The sequence below is a fragment of the Elgaria multicarinata genome, chromosome 9 (genome assembly GCF_023053635.1).
Source record: "Elgaria multicarinata webbii isolate HBS135686 ecotype San Diego chromosome 9, rElgMul1.1.pri, whole genome shotgun sequence".
In the NCBI taxonomy this organism is placed as follows: Eukaryota; Metazoa; Chordata; class Lepidosauria; order Squamata; family Anguidae; genus Elgaria; species Elgaria multicarinata.
The window spans coordinates 100,001,153-100,017,861 of NC_086179.1; the positions used below are offsets into that span (position 1 = coordinate 100,001,153).

The following is a 16,709-nucleotide window of genomic DNA, read 5'->3' on the forward strand; positions in this document are numbered from 1 at the left end:
TATTGCTATGTCAGTGACGTAGGTGTGTTTTTCTTTGTTGTTTTTGACTGTTATGTCTGGTTGAAGTTGAAACAAGCTAAGAGGTGCTAGGCTTAAGTACCATGGCTAATGTTTGCAGGGTTTTATACTCTTTTATTTTATACTCTTTCTGAATGCTTGGTTGCTGGTTTGTTGCACTAGATTTTTCTGTACTTGTCAACTGCTTCATTTGTTCAGTGGCAGCAGTATGCTGGATCTGTGAATATGGATTTGAGAAAGGTGATGGTGAAAGAGAAATGTTAGGAAAAGTGAGACTATGGTCATCCAGTAAAGGACTTGCAGTCAGAAAAGATATTTGAGGGAAGGGGAGACTGTATCACACAGAGTGTAGCAAAAGCTTCAAAGTACAGCAAAAGCTACAGAAGGAGGAATGAGTGAAGTTAATTTCAGATACATTGAATATCTCACTTGTTCAGTGATAAAATCCAGTGATTTTAACATTAAGATGTTATGTGGAACAGGTTTGTCTTTATTGTGTGCTGTGAAATCAGACCTGTGACCAAGGCCATGTTGGGTGGGCACGCCGCCTTGGGAGCTGGATGTGGGCATGCCCCTTTGGGAGTTGAACATGTTGTCCTCCTTTTTGGTTTCCAAAATATGGTCACCCTAAGCATGGCTAAAAGAAGCTGATCTTCTAGATCCGTTTTAATTAGGGCTGTGATCCGCTTCTCTTTGAAGTGAAGAGGATCGCCTCAATCCGGAGCTCTGAACGCAGGTAAGTGGGGGGGAGGGGGACTCATCTGGCGCCGGCGCCACTGCAGTCCCTGTGGCGACAGAGATGGTGCCAGGTAAGGGGGCAGGGAGGAGGGAGGCTTACCTGTGTCCATCGCGGTCCGTCGCGGGCTTCAACTGAGGCCCCGGTTGAAGCCGGAAGTGAAGGCCGAGGCCTCTTCTGGCTTCAGGCCAGGGCCTCAATTGAAGCCCGAGACGAAGGACACAGGTAAGGGGGTGAGGGGGGTTGGCTTACCTGCTGCCACCACTGCCACCGTCCATGTGGCGACTGCGGCAGAGCCGGAACTTGCTCCGCAGAGCGGAGCAGGGGACGAGCGGATTGGCCCAAAGCAGATTGGGCCCAATCCGGAAGTTCCAGATTGGGCCACGAAGCGGATCGGGGGGTCCGTGCACAGCCCTAATTTTAGTCTAATTTAAGGCTTAATTTTAAGACTGCCTTGATTGCCAAGAGAACAGAGAGAGGGACAAGGAGTGCAACCCTATTGGTTTTCTTGGATCTTGCAGTAATTTTTGATACTTTCCACCATGATAGTCTTCTGGATCAGCTTTCTGAGTTGTAGGCACTGTTTTACACAGGTTCCTTTCCTACTTGGATGGCCATTTCCAGAAAGTACTGCTGGGGGATTATTGCTGGCTTCCATAGCAACTACATCATGGGTTTCTGCAGAGTTCAGTTTTATCCCCCATGCTATTTAATATCTACATGAAACTGCTGGGGGATGCTATCTGGAGACGTCATCAACTGGACACCTGGCTTTACCTCTCCTTTTCAGCTAACCCAGGTGAGGTAGTGGATGTCCTGGATTGGTTCCAGGGCAGGATAATGAACTGCGTGAAGACCAATAAACTGAAGTTCAATCCAGACAAGTTGGAGATAAAATTAGTGGCTGGTTTATCTGCCCAGGTGAGTGGTGTTCAACCTCCTCTGCAAAGGGGTTGCACTCTCCCTGAAGGATCAGGTGTGTAGTTTGGGGGTGCTCATCATTATTAGTGGAGGAGCAGGTAGCATCAGTGGCTAGGATTGTCATTTATTGTCAGGCTCAGCTTTCTGATACCCTCTGGCAAGTTGACACAGATTACTTACAATAAAACTCTTTATTGCTATAGATCCAGCTACACAGAGTAGCTTCCCAGGGTTTCACAAGAAAGCTCTTAGCATTGATAATCACCAATAAATAGCCTATGCGACAGCTATTGGCACATTACTTTGGTCAAAGGACAATCCCAAGGCTAAAATTCATACAGCAATAATGGTAATTTAGAGTCTTAACATTACAAAAATCACAGCAAAGAAGAGTTGAAGTTTCACGATAAGGAACTATTCTGAGTACTAATTGAGAATTATGCCAAACAGAGTGCCTCTGTTCTGCCCTTTACAGTTGACATCTTACCCTCGGTAACACCCATGAAACCCCCTGCCCTGTGGTGTCTTCCTCCTGCCCAGTTCCCACTCTCTCAGAGGGCTGACTCATCTTGCAACTGCAGCTGCAATGGAGTTTCACCCTCCCTTGGCCTACAATCAGATGGGTGGCCAGGCAGAGCTATACTCTCAGGCCCTGAGTTTCCCAAGTCTATACAATTCTAAATCATCCTGATCTGATTCCAAAATGCACCCCGATTCCAAATTTGTAAGACCCACAGCGATGCTTTGACTAGGCCCAACATTTATCAGCTTAGAATAATATACCAGCTCTGACACTATTTGTATAGAGAATACTTGACAACAGTTATGCAGATTCTGGTAACATCCTCACTGGATGACTGCAATGTGTTGTACATGGGACTACCTTTGAAAAAGGCCAGAAACTTCAATTAGTTCAAACAGAGCATCAGAGGGTCACAGAACAGGAAAAAATGGCTGCTCACATCAGTACAAAGGGGAAGCCATAGTTCCCCCCCCCCCACTATTACTCAGGAAGTAATAGCACATCATGATATACTACTTCCTGAGTTTTTTCAAAGAACTTTTATCCTACACAAGAAGTGCTGTATTTTGTAGCTGCTGCAGGCAGCTTTGAACACTTAAAGAATAGAAACAAAAGTCAGAGAGTAGACCACCTTGAAAATTGTAAGTGGTACAAGAAGGGTACAGAATGGTTTGTAGAAATGTGACTAATCTGGATGTCTACAATCTATTCCAGGAGGGAATAGACATTTGCTTCCAAAGTCCAAGTGAATAAAAATTCTCACTGCTACTGAGTCACACCTGCCTGCCCTCTTTTTCACTCTGAGGTGGTGAGGTGGTACTCAGAGCGTAATAAATGGCAGGCGACTGCCCTACAGAGCCCTGCCAACTGTTCTCCTGCCTCAGTATTTGTGGCAGCAGGTGAGCATGGCTGGCAGGGTTCTGCAGAGCACCCAGTGGTGCCGCCACCTCACTCCAGCAATGTGGAAGCGGAGATCCCTTGGGCATGCAATTTGCTGCTCTGCCACCTGAGGAAGGGAATTCACCCTACCTCATGGGAGGGCCAGCCCCTTTGAAGAGCAAAAAACTTCAACAGAGAGCAATGTGATAGAGGAGACCACTGACAGTGTGGCCACTAGGACAGAGATAGATGGCTCCAGAACCGAGTAAAGCTTCAATGGCCTAAACATTTACAAGCCTCTCAGCATCTGCTTCTTTGTTCAAAGAAAAGCCCTCAGACAAAATACTCTATTTCTCCATACCTGGTGTGTAAAAGCATGACAGTGCTCCTAGGAGTCTAGAAGGTGGCACTCTCTGAGGCGCAGGGGACACTGTGGCCCTCTGTGGGTGGATATTTGCTCCCAAGAAGAGGAATGCTTTTAAAAGAAAGCCACTTCCTTGGTTATCAAATCAAGAAGTTGCAAAGGAAGCTCCAGACATAGACTATATATAAAGACTCAAGAAAATAAATGCAAAGCTTAAATGATGGAAAGCTAAGTAACGAAGAGCTAGGAAAAGTGAAATAAAAATAAGAGTATTGTTGTTGTTTCTGTCTAACTCTACAAAGCAAAGTTCCCTGAGATACTACTACTGCCGACAAAGAACTGAGATGCAAAGCAGACCTTCCAATTTGTCTACACTCCTCTTACAGTGCAGCACCCAGAACTGGATGCAATATGCCAGAAGAATCTCCCTAGTATGGAATAAAATTGAACTTGATGTGGCAAACCACATTTGCAACAACTATGGGGTGGTGGTGCATTGTTTTCAAATGCTGTTTGCAATATGGCATGACGGGGCAGATCATCAAAGCAAAACAGTAACAACAATCCCCCTAGGAAAGTTGTTCTTTAGATCCCAGCTGCCATTTTACTTTCCCTAATAATTTTATAGCAGAGGTTACCTCCATAATGCATGCAAGCTGCTCCACTTCATTCTCTCCAGGAAAGAGTGGATAGCCTGTGTATAGCTCAGCCATGATGCACCCTAAACTCCACATGTCAATAGGAGTTGCATAGGGATGCCCAAGAATAACTTCTGGGGAACGATAAAATCGACTCTGGACATACGTATACACTGGAATAAAACAGACAGAAAAATACAAAGGGACAATAGATGTCAAACTGGCAATTAAAGGACAAAGCAGTTCAAGAAAATGCAGTTATGGCCAGATCTGCACCAAGCAGGGTATAACACTTTGAAAGCGGTTTGAAAAGAGCATGTGGGATGTGCCCTGGGCTCCAACAGTTGTCAGTGTACTTCAATACCAATATAAAGCAGTAGTGTAGATCCTGCCTTTCTTTTTTTCAGTGTGTCATCTAAAATTAATCTCAAACTTTGCTAATAAAGGGACTGTCGATTTTTTCTTTACTCCTGTCTTGCAGGGGACCTTGGTGCATTCATGCTAGAAAGAGAGGCAGCCTGCACTGTCGGGTTATTATTTTGGCAATGCGACTGCCTTAAGATACCCTATCTGTCTGCACTTCTCTGTGCCTACCTTCTTGCTTGCTGCTACTGGTCTTGGCCAGGCTAGTTCTGGTTAATCCCATCCCGCGCCTCTTTTACTTCCCTGCCTACTTGCTATCTCTCTCCTCATTTCTTCTCTTAATTCCTTTCTCCTCATATCTGTTCCCTATGGCTCGCTCCAATTTCATCTCTCCCAACTTAGTTCCTATTCGGTGTCTCCCCCCTTCCCAGCTGCCTTTCTCATGTTCCTTATGGAACTGTCGCTCTATTGCTTCCAAGGCCCCTGTCATCCAGGACTTGTTTTTCTCTAGATCTCTTCACCTCCTTGCTCTAACTGAAACCTGGCTTCCTGCCCATGATACCGCCATCTCAGCTGCCCTCTCTCTTGGAGGACTCTCTTTCTCTCACTCGAGTCGCCCAGAGGGTCGAGGTGGTGGTGTGGGTCTTTTATTATCGAGTTTGTGCCAGTTCCAGCCTCTTCCCGTTCCACCTTCACACTGTTTCTCCTCCTTTGAGGCACATGTGGTGAGACTCTTCGCTCCGCTGCGACTGCGGGTTGCAGTTCTGTACCGCCCCCCTGGCTCATCCTCTAAATTTCTCTCTGATCTCGACTCGTGGCTGTCCTTTCTCCTCTCTGACAACTCTCCTACTCTGATCTTGGGTGACTTCAATATCCATGTAGATGACCCTCACGATGCTGCAGCTCTACGATTTCGCTCTTTATCTTCCTCTTACGATCTTAAGCTCTGGTCTGAAGCACCCACACATTCCCTTGGACACTGTCTGGATCTTGTCCTCACTCGGAACTGCTCTGTCCTGGACTTTTCTATTGTTGACTTTCCTCTGTCAGATCATAATCTAGTCTCTTTCAATATTACTCACAATCCCCCTCCTTCACGTCCCGCTTCACGCTCTTGTCGTGACCTGCATTCTATCAACTATGAGGCTTTCTCTCAGTCTCTAGCCTCCTCTCTTCCTTCTGTCTTCACAGCCGTCTCCTTGGACTCAGCCATCTCCTCCTTCAACTCCTCCTTATCTTCAACTCTTGATAATCTTGCTCCATCTACAACTCGGATAGTTTGCCCCTCTCAACCCCAACCGTGGCTCACCTCTTTCCTCCGCTACCTTCGCTCTTGTTCCCGGGCAGCCGAACGCCTGTGGCGTAAGACCAAGGACTGGGCGGACTTTGTCCATTACAAATTTGTTCTCTCCTCCTTCTCTTCTGCCATTTCACTGGCCAAACAACAGCACTACTCAACGTTGATCCAGTCAAATGCTAGGCACCCTCAGCAGCTCTTCGAGTCCTTCAATTCTCTTCTGAAGCCTAATCCACCATCTCTCCCCGCCTCTCTGTCTGCCAATGACTTTGCCTCTTTCTTCAATGCTAAAATCCAAACTATTCGCTCCAATCTGGCCAGCTCTGCTCCGCTTCCAGCTCCTGTTCCTCACCTGTCAGTTCCTCCTGCAACTCTCTCGGTGTTCCCTTCGGTCTCAGCTGATGAACTGTCTAAAATACTGCGCTCGTCGAAGCCTTCCACTTGTTCCTGTGAGCCAATTCCCTCTCGCGTCTTTATTAATCTTATCCCCGCTATCCTCCCGTCCTTGCTTCACATCATTAATTCTTCTCTGTCCTCTGGTTCATTTCCTTCTGCTTTTATGCTACAGTCTCTCCCATTCTCAAAAAACCCACTCTTGATCGACTATCTCTGTCTAACTACCGACCTGTCTCTCTGTTGCCCCTTGTCTCAAAGATTCTGGAACGTGTGGTCTACTCTCATTGTCTTGACTTTCTCTCTAGTAACTCTGCTCTGGATCCCTTTCAATCTGGATTCCGTCCTTTGCATTCCACTGAAACAGCCCTTACCAAGATCACCAATGATCTTCTTACTGCCAAGTCTAAAGGCCATTATTCCATTCTTATTCTTCTTGATCTAACTGCAGCCTTTGACACGGTTGATCACGATCTTCTCTTAGATTCCCTCCATGACCTTGGACTCTGTGGCTCTGTCTATAACTGGTTTGCCTCCTATCTAGAGGGTCGCTCTTTCAGCGTGTCGGCTAACGGCAGCTCGTCCTCCTCTTTTCCCCTTTCAGTAGGGGTTCCGCAAGGCTCGGTGCTTGGCCCGTTGTTGTTTTCTTTATACATGCTGCCCTTGGGTAAGCTTATTCAATCTCATGGCCTCCAATATCACCTGTATGCCGATGATACACAATTATATCTCTCATCTCCGGAACTCTCTCCTGATGTTCACGATCGTATCTCGGCACGTCTTTCAGATATCTCAGCCTGGCTGCTTCATCGTCGTTTGAAACTTAATATGGCAAAAACTGAACTGCTTGTTTTTCCTCCTAAACCTTCTCCTCACCTCTCATTCTCTCTTACTGTCAACGATGTCACGCTCTCTCCGGTCAAGGAAGCTTGGCTTTATATTTGATTCCTCGCTCTCCTTTATTCCTCATATCGAGGCAGTAGCTAAATCCTGTCGTTTCTTCCTGTATAATATTGCCAGGATTCGACCATTTTTGTCTGTCTCTTCTGCCAAGACTCTCGTTCACGCACTGGTTATCTCTCGGTTGGACTACTGCAACCTTCTTCTCTCTGGCCTTCCTTCGTCTCACATCAGTCCGCTGGTCTCTGTCCACCACTCTGCCGCTAAGATCATCTTCTTGGCCCGCCACTCTGACCATGTCACTCCACTTCTGAAATCTCTTCATTGGCTCCCAATTCACTCCAGAATCCAATATAAACTTCTCCTATTGACCTTCAAAGCTTTTCACGGTCTAGCTCCTGCCTATCTCTCCTCTCTCATCTCACACTATTCCCCTGCTCGTGCTTTCCGCTCCTCTGATGCCATGCTTCTCGCCTGCCCAAGGACCTCCACTTCCCTTACTCGGCTTCGTCCTTTTTCTTCTGCTGCCCCTTACGCCTGGAACGCTCTTCCAGAACACTTGAGAACTACCAACTCAATCACAGCTTTTAAAACTCAGCTAAAAACTTTTCTTTTCCCTATAGCTTTTAGATATTGAGTTTGTTCTGACTCTATACTGTTAGCTTCACCCTACCCGGTGCCTGTTTACACTTCCCTGTGCCTGTTTGCATTATCTTTCCCTCCTTATTGTTTACTGCAACTTTATTAGATTGTAAGCCTATGCGGCAGGGTCTTGCTATTTACTGTGTATAATCTGTACAGCACCATGTACATTGATGGTGCTATATAAATAAATAAATAATAATAATAACTTATCTATAGCTTACATTTTCATTGCTTATTTGCCACAGTATGTTTCTGGGTGCAATCTTAGACCTCTCAGTAAAAACTATTATTAGTTGGTAAAGAACTTCCTGGATCACTCTCTCAGGACTGTCATATATTGCAGACAGGGCTACTACTATGTCTTTTGCTTTTTAAATGCAAATTCACACAGAAAGAGGGGGGAGAGAAAGTGATTTAGCTAAATGGGGTCACTACTTTTCATAACTACTCCCCCCCCCACACACACACAAATCAGAGGAACAAGCACATCATTTTCCAAACTGTAAAGGCCACTTGCACAAAAATACCTTGCACTTATTCAACTGCAGCTTGGCAGACCTATTCACATCATAAGCCACAACCATGCCTGTAAACCCGAACAGCTCCATGGACCGATCCACAACTTTCGGATCAGGCTGATCCGCTTCAGGTTGATCTGATCCTCCACCGCTCCGCTCCGTGGAGTAAGATCCAGAGAGGTGGATCAAGATTTTTTCCCCTTCCGTACTTACTTGCCTCCGCAGTGGATGGCAGAAGCAGGTAAGTGGGGAAGGGGGGACAAAATGGAGGCCGAATAAGCCCCCTCCCCCCTGCCTCCTTACCTGGCTCCACCACCGTCACCACACAGACTGCGGCAGCAGAGCCAGGTGAGCATCCCTCCCCCCCACTTACCTGCATTCAGAGCTCCAGATGGAGGCTATCCACTTCGCCTCGATCTGCAGCTCCCCTGACCCAATTCGAATCCGCTTTTGGTGGAGGTGGATCAGGTCGCTCCGCCCCGGATTTGCAAACTGAATCGGAGCGGAGAAAAGCCCTACCTAATAGGCTTTGTTTTAGGATGGTAACCTTGTAAACATTTGTACAGAATTCTGCATATTACAAGAAAGAGAGCTTGTCTCTGGACTTCTATATGACACAACTTTTATTTTAGGTTTCAGGCTGTAACATCTCTCTGTCTGGATTAAACAACACCCACACCCCAGTCATTGAATCTGGTTTTCTTTTGCAAACATAGTGATGATGCCGTTGCTAGTATGTCACCATTATTCTCAACAATCTTATCACAGTGAGGAGTAGATGAGAAGCAGATGTACCCTTCCATTCAAGCCAAGACTGGGGGAGCTGGGACAGGCAGAAGCTATGGCAGAAGGCAGAGCGAGGAGACAGCAGTGAGTGTGAGATGCAACTATGCCTTAGGCCTATGGGTTGGCATGCTTATGGACTCCCTTCAACGTGTCCTTTTACCTATCAGTGACCATACAGCCACAGGTGGTTATACTTGTACTGAATTTTGGTATTTTCTGTTTAGATCAGATTTTCCACCTTGGTCACTTTTGGAATCTTCTTGTCTCGACGCTCCCTCTAAATGGATGGCATTAAGTTCTAGGCATATCAGAACAGATAGGCCCCCAACCACAGTTTCTAGAGATGTGTGGCGTATAATGTCATGTCAGTTACACTTTGATCCATTTTCTCATGTCACTATAGGCAAATCATAGAATAGCAGAGTTGGAAGGGGCTTATAAGGCCATTGACCAAACCCCTGCTCAATGCAGGAATCCACCTTAAAGCATACCAGACAGATGGCTGTCCAGCTGCCTCTTGAAGGCCTCTAGTGTGGGAGAGCCCACAACCTCCCTAGGTAACTGATTCCATTGTCATACTGCTCTAACAGTCAGGAAGTTTTTCCTGATGTCCAGCAAGAATCTGGCTTCCTGTAACTTGAGCCAATTATTCCATGTCCTGCATTCTGGGATGATCGGGAAGACATCCTGGCCCTCCTCTGTGGGACAACCTTTCAAGTATTTGAAGAGTGCTATCATGTCTCCCCTCAATCTTCTCTTCTCCAGGCTAAACATGCCCAGTTCATTCAGTCTCTCTTCATAGGGCTTTGTTTCCAGACCCCTGATCATTCTCGTTGCCCTTCTTTGATCTCCTTCCAGCTTGTCTGCGTCCTTCTTGAATTGTGGAGCCCAGAACTGGATGCAATAATCAGGATGAGGCCTAACCAGTACCAAATAGAGGGGACCCAATACCTTGCGTGATTTGGAAACTATACTTCTATTAATGCATCCCAAAAGAGCATTTGCTTTTCTTTCTTTCTTTTTGCAGCCACATCGCACTGTAGCTTGTGATCTACAGTAATTCCAAGATCCTTCTCGTTTGTAGAATTGCTGAGCCAAGTATCCCCCATCTTGTAACTGTGCATTTGGTTTCTTTTTCCTAGGTGTAGAACTTGGCATTTATCCCTATTAAATTTCATTCTGCTGTTTTCAGCCCAGCATTCCAGCCTATCAAGATCACTTTGAAGTTTGTTCCTGTCTTCCAGGTTATTAGCTATCCCACCCAATTTTGCGTCATCTGCAAATTATAGAAGCATTCCCTGCACCCCCTCATCCAAATCATTAATAAAAATGTTGAAAAGCTCTGGGCCCAGAACTGAGGCCTGCAATACCCCACTCGTTAGCTCCCCCAGTTTGAGAATGTACCATTGACAAGCACTCTTTGAGTCTGATTCTGTAGCCAACTGTGGATCCACCTAATAGTTGTTCCATCTAGCCCACTTTTACCTAGTTTGCTAATCAGAATATCATGGGGCACTTTGTCAAAAACCTTTGCTGAAGTCACGATATATTATGTCCACAGCATTCCCACAGTCCATAAGAGAGGTTACCCAATCAAAAAATGGAATCAAATTAGTTTGAAATGATTTGTTGTTGACAAATCCACGCTGGCTTCTAGTAATCACTGCATTATTCACAAAGTGCTTACAGATTGACTTCTTTATAATCTGCTCCAAAATTTCCCCAGGGATGTCAGACTAATTGGTCTATAGTTCTCAGGTTCCACCTTTTTGCCCTTTTTGAAGATAAGGACAACATTAGCCCTCCTCCAGTCATCCTGCACTTCACCCGTCTTCCATGATTTTGCAAAGATAATAGACAATGGTTCTGAGAGTTCTTCCACCATCTCCTTTATTACTCTACGATGGATTTTACTGGGCCCTTGAGATTTGTACTCATTCAAAGAAATTTGGTGATTCTTGACCATTTGTTTATCAATCTCAAGGTTCAATCCTGCTCCTTCAGTTTGTACTTAATTTTTCCCAGGGGGCGGGGCAGTCATAGACCCGCTTTTGGGAGAAGACTGAGGCAAAGTAGGAATTGAGCACTTCAGCCTTTTCTTTGTCATCTGTTATCCTCATTAAGCAGTTGAACCACCATTTCCTTCCTCCGTCTTTTACTACTCACGTATCTGAAGAAGGCTTTTTCATTTCTTTTAGCATCCCTTGCTAATTTCAGCTCATTCTCAGCTTTAGCCTTCCTGATGCCATTCTGGCACTTCTGTGCTACCTGTCTGTGCTCTTCTTTTGTAGCCTGGCCTTCCTTCCACTTCCTATATGTATCCTTTGTTGTTTTTAGGTCATCTGTAACCTTTTTGTGGAGCCAAATTGGTTTCTTTTGTTGTCTTCTATCTTTTTTTTTCTTGTGGAATTGTTTGTAACTGTGCCTTTAAAGTTCCTTTAAAAAGAAGAAGAAGAAGAAAAGAAAAATCCCACTCAGCGTCACTTCTTTATTTATTATAGTACTTTTATCCCACCCTTTAGCCAAAAAGGCTCTCAAGGCGGCTTACAAAAATATTTCTTAAGACAGTCCCTGCCCAAAGGCTTACAATCTAAACAACATGACACAAAAGGAAAGGGGGTTGGGAGGGAGGAGTGGGGGGAAAGCAAATTCAGTTAAACCTATCATGTCATATTTGCCTTCATGTGTTAAGATATGAAGGGCCAGAATCTCTTCTCGATCCTCCCAGAGTGCAGGACACATAATAATGGGCTCAAGTTATAGGAAACCAGATTCCGGCTGGACATTCTATAATTCTATGATCAGGAAAAACTTCCTGACTGTTAGAGCAGTAGGACAATGGAACCAATTATCTAGGGATGTGGTGGGCTCTCCCACACCAGAGGCATTCAAGAGGCAGCTGGACAACCATATCTCAGGGATGCTTTAGGGTGGATTTCTGCATTGAGCAGGGGGTTGGACTCGATGGCCTTATAGGCCCCTTCCAACTTTACTATTCTATGATCCAATGATTCTAGGATGGATGAGAAAACTATCTGGGCCCCAAAGTTCTAGAGTTTCTTTTCCAGAGCTTCAAAGTCTGACATGATTTCTTTGTAGCTCCGCTTGGCAATATCATTTGTTCCTATGTGGATGAGAAGAAAAGGATATGTATTCAGTGGGCTTTATGAGTTTTGGCAGGGCCATCTCTAATCAGTCCTCCAAGAAGACAGCACACCTGGAAAGTCCATGAGTCTTTGCAACATACTTAGGTTTCAATCCCATGCTGCAGGGAGTCTCCCACAGTGATTACTCTTCTTTTCTTCTTCGTCAACTGTCCTTCTGCCTCTTGTTAGTTGCACGGGGTCCCTGTAAATCTTCCTCTGCAGGCTGTCCTCCAGTCTCATCTTCCTGTAGCACCAGCTCCACTGGTGCTGAGTGTCTTCCCCACTTCTGCTTCAACTTGTTGTTGCTCGTCCACCTCCTGTGCTTCTCTCTGGTGTTGAAGTTCTATCATTCTGTCTAAGAACTCTTTGTCTTCTCTTATGCCTTGGAGGGTGGACACTCATAGCTCAAGTACACTCACTTTTTATTCCAATAGTCCAACCAGCTTGCACTTCTTGCAGGTGTACGCCATGTTGATCTCAGCCAGGAACACAAACACTGCACACACTTTGCAGGTCACCACTACTGGAGATTCCTTTCCATCCATTATAAGCTATAGAGGAAGAAAAGAAAAAAAGTAGATTTGTTAATCTTCATGCACCATTAGTCACATGGGCCTCTGCCTTGAGCCGGTCAGCCAAAGTCCAACTTCTCTGCTGCTCAGGATGATTTCTGTTCACTTCCCAGAATTCCTCAACAGTATGCAAATTATGCCCACTGCCTCAGATCCCAGGCCACTGTCTTAAGCCGGTCAGTCGAAGTCCATCTTCTCTGCTGCTCACAATGACTTCTGCTCACTTCCCAGAATTCCTCAGTAGTATGCAAATTATGTCCACAGCCTCAGCAGATTTAAAAATTGGTAAGAAAATGTATTTGTGGCAGATGTGGACAGATAAGATGATTTTTTTACCTTGGATCAACTGGTGGGTTCTGATGATGATGAGGTTTTTGTCATTCTCGATTTTGCATGCTAAATAAGATTTTTCAGCTACGCCCATACAGCAATAGTTACAATAATGGCAATTTGTGAGTATCTGGATTTGGCCCTGCTGTTTTTACAACTTCAGCATTTCCCTCTCTAGTGGAAACACTTTTTGAGGTCTATCAAGCAGATCAACCTATGATCCATGTCTATAAATACCTATTATTAGTGAATAAATATACAGGGTCTTAAACAGAAATGGAAAAAGAACTGGATTCTCCCATTTTGTCTAACTGATAGATAACCACCTTGGCAACTGTATGTGATGCATTTCATATGTAAGCATTGAAACTGTTCCAATCTACGTAGCCACATTTTTTTTCTATTTTTCTTTCTTTTTGCTCTTTTCTTTTAAAAAAATGTACAATAAAAATAAATTATTAAGAAATATAACCACAGGTGAGCTGATACCCAGCTAGCCACCTGTCCATCATCCACTTAGTGGCCACTTTTATTTTTGCTGCCATATGAGTCTAGTCCATGACCTCAGCATAAAAGTAGGCTTACCTATACCTGCCTTCAGAGACTGAATGTTGCTTCTGTCCCCATAGGCTCCCACATCTACCTGTAAAGGGCAGGTAGGCATGCACTATACCCTTCTCCAAATATCAGTGGTGAAGTGCACGGACAGTGTCTCTGCCCTCTGCAGCTGATCCAACATTTTTTCACTGGCAGACTGGTACAGGAAGGGCACCATTGTCCGTTGAAGGTGGTGCACAATGGCAGTGTGCAATGCGGGGCCACAAGCCTCATCAAGTACCTGAACTTGATGGACTCCACCAGGCTGAGTGAGGGGTCATCCACATGAACATCTCACCAATGCAGTTGGTGATCTGTGCTGGTGCTGGAAACTGCCATCTTGTGGCTCCATACTTGCCCTATATCCCATGTCCTCTATAGTGTCCTGTCTAAGTCTTCTTGGGAGGCAGGGGTGGGCAGGCTGAGAGGAGGGTTCCTCACACTCTCTCTGCCTTGATACACTAGTCTTGCCCTTTGCTCCCTGTTTCTGTACCCCTAGCAGAGCAGACTGCTCCTGTCGTATCAAATTCAGGAGCAGACATGTGGTGACGTATGGGGCTTTGGTTTCTTGCTCCTTTTCTTTTCTGCAGTGCAGGCTGGGATCTACTGCCACCTCATGATCTCATACATAATCTGCCTCTTTTGCGGGAACCCAGAAACACAGCTTAAATTCTGGAGTGGAGGGCATCAGATGTGGCACCTGCTGGCATCAGTGTCTCTGCTTTTCCTCTCCAGCTCTTACCACCAAAGCACAGCTGCTGCCTCCTCTGGGGGAAATCCTAGGGCTGGGAAAGAAATTCCCTCCTTGTGCCAGCAACTGTACCACACCCAAAAGCTCCTTAGGAATCTCAGTGTCTAGCAAGAGTGTCACAGCACCTAGTTAAAGTATGGAATTTGCTACCATGTGTTGTAGTTATGGCCACCAATCTGGATGGCTTTAAAAGGGGATTGAACAAATTCCTGGAAGAGAAAGCTATCAATAACTAGTAGTCCTGATGGCTCTATGCTATCTCCAGTATTAGAGGCAGAATACCTATCTGCACCAATTGCACATGGGCAGGAGAGTGCTGTTGCACTTATGTCCTGCTTGTGTGTTTACCATGGGTGGCTGGTTGGTCACTGTGTGAACAGAATACTGGACTAGATCGACCCATGGTCTGATCCTGAAGGGCTGTTCTTATGTTCAGCAACATTTTCTATCTGATAGGCAGTTATGGAGGGGGAGGGGGAGGGGGAGGAAAAGTGTGTTGGCTTCTTTTGCCTTACCTACATATATGCTAGAGTCATGAAGCGTCCTCCTACCCCCACTCACCAATGTTTGTGTCAAGAAACTTCAGGTAGGGAGCTGAAGCTTCAAGAACATGTGCACACACTAATAACATTTTCCAAAGATATTTGCAGATGGTAAAAATAGGCAAAATAAGGACAGTGACTTTCTCGGGACAGGTACCAGAAAGAAAGGGAAAGGATTGGTCCCCACGGAAGAAAGGCATTTGGAGCATATGACTAACAAAACAGTGGCATGGCAATGAAGTCAGGCCTGTCAGGCCCATACAGTCAGTCGTCGCAACAATGGGAGCTAAGCTGAGACAGTGCTAAGCCAACAGAACACCCGTCTATTACTTAGAAGAACGGTTTGCCATTTATAGATGGAGTGAGCTTAGCACTTTCTTGTGTTCTAAGGGGCGTGCTATATATTATGTACTGTATGTGCATATGTTATACATAGGTGTAAATAATAAAACAATTAGATATTAAGAATTCTAATAAATAAAATTACATCTACTTGACTTTTCTGCAAACCTCTTTGGTGTTCGTAGCAACTTGATCCGAAGTCAATAACTTTAAATGAAACTTGCCCAAGTTGGGGTTGGCTTATTAATATGTTCTCCTAAAGACAGAGAAGAGGGATGAAGAGAAAAATATTAGCACACTTCTACCACTATGACAAGTTGGTGTATACAGAAAAAAAATGAACTGGCTACGAACTGGGGACACAATTTGTGTAGGAGGTTGGGGATTCCAGCACTCTGATTTGATCTCCTCTCTTCTATAGGACCAATTTTGTGTTTACTTCATATATGAACAACAGGATTGACCATTTGTTAGTATCTCAGCAAGAGCCCAAAGCGTGCTTCGTCCTCTCCATGCTGAATCACCATCTTGTTCACCTAATACATACTAGATCTATCACTGAGCAAAGTATGTTAGAAAGCTGCAATCTCGGGGGGCGGCGCCTGAGATTTCTTGTGTGGCTCCCAGACTGGGAAGCCGAAAGTATAATTATCTCAATTAAATGGGCATGAATCTTTAATGAAGATGTTTATGACTCTTAGCTGATGGTGGTGAAGATTTGGTGGTCTTTTTGAAAGCATAGTTTGTATACGGAGTGGGGTAAACAGCGCAGCCTGGGGGCTTAGCAAATCAGTTTGTCGGAGTGAAGAGTGAAAGTGAATGGGATTGTTATTGTTGGATCTCTTCTAATGACAACTTGAGTTAAAATCGCTGTGATATATCACTCCTTATCTGTGTGGAGCAAGTAATTAGTAATAAATCTAACCACCAGGAAGCATGTGAGAGAGAAGTTTGTTTACTTTGACGGAATGGGAAGCTGTTTTGATCTTTGCCTGGAACATTAAACAACTGATTTATGCCTTATGCCGAACATTAGAAAATCAAAAAAGAAAGTGGAAAAGGCTATTTGGCAAAGACGCAAACGCCCATCAAATCATAATCTCGGTCGGCTGGAGAAATTGTCTGTGTCTTCAGAGGAAGACTCAGACTGCGGAGACAAAATGGTGACAAAAGCTGGCAAGCAGCCAGCTACCATGGAAGAAATTAAGCAGTTCATAATAGCTAACAACGCCACCCTTTTTTAAAAAATGGATGAACATGTGGAAAAGGCGGAGAAAAGAATGGATGAGTTAGCTGGCAAGATTGTTCAAAATGACAAGAGCATTAAGACACTAGAAGCAGGAGTGAATTTACTGGAGAAACATCAGGAGTTATTTGAAAACATTTATTATTATTATTATTATTATTATTATTATTATTATTATTATTATTTATATAGCACCATCAAT

At 44.8% G+C, this 16,709-nt stretch overlaps 1 protein-coding gene across 1 annotated transcript in view; it reads right to left on the reverse strand.

The window, feature by feature from the left end:
* Positions 1–16,709, reverse strand: part of DYRK4 (dual specificity tyrosine phosphorylation regulated kinase 4) — a 113,906-nt gene that overhangs the window by 23,660 nt on the left and 73,537 nt on the right. Inside the window, exons 13-14 of the mRNA XM_063133436.1 lie at positions 15,430–15,517; positions 4,080–4,252 (exon numbers count right to left, since the gene is read on the reverse strand). Of these exons, the coding sequence (XP_062989506.1) occupies positions 4,080–4,252; positions 15,430–15,517 (261 nt within the window). The remainder of the gene's footprint in view (positions 1–4,079; positions 4,253–15,429; positions 15,518–16,709) is intronic.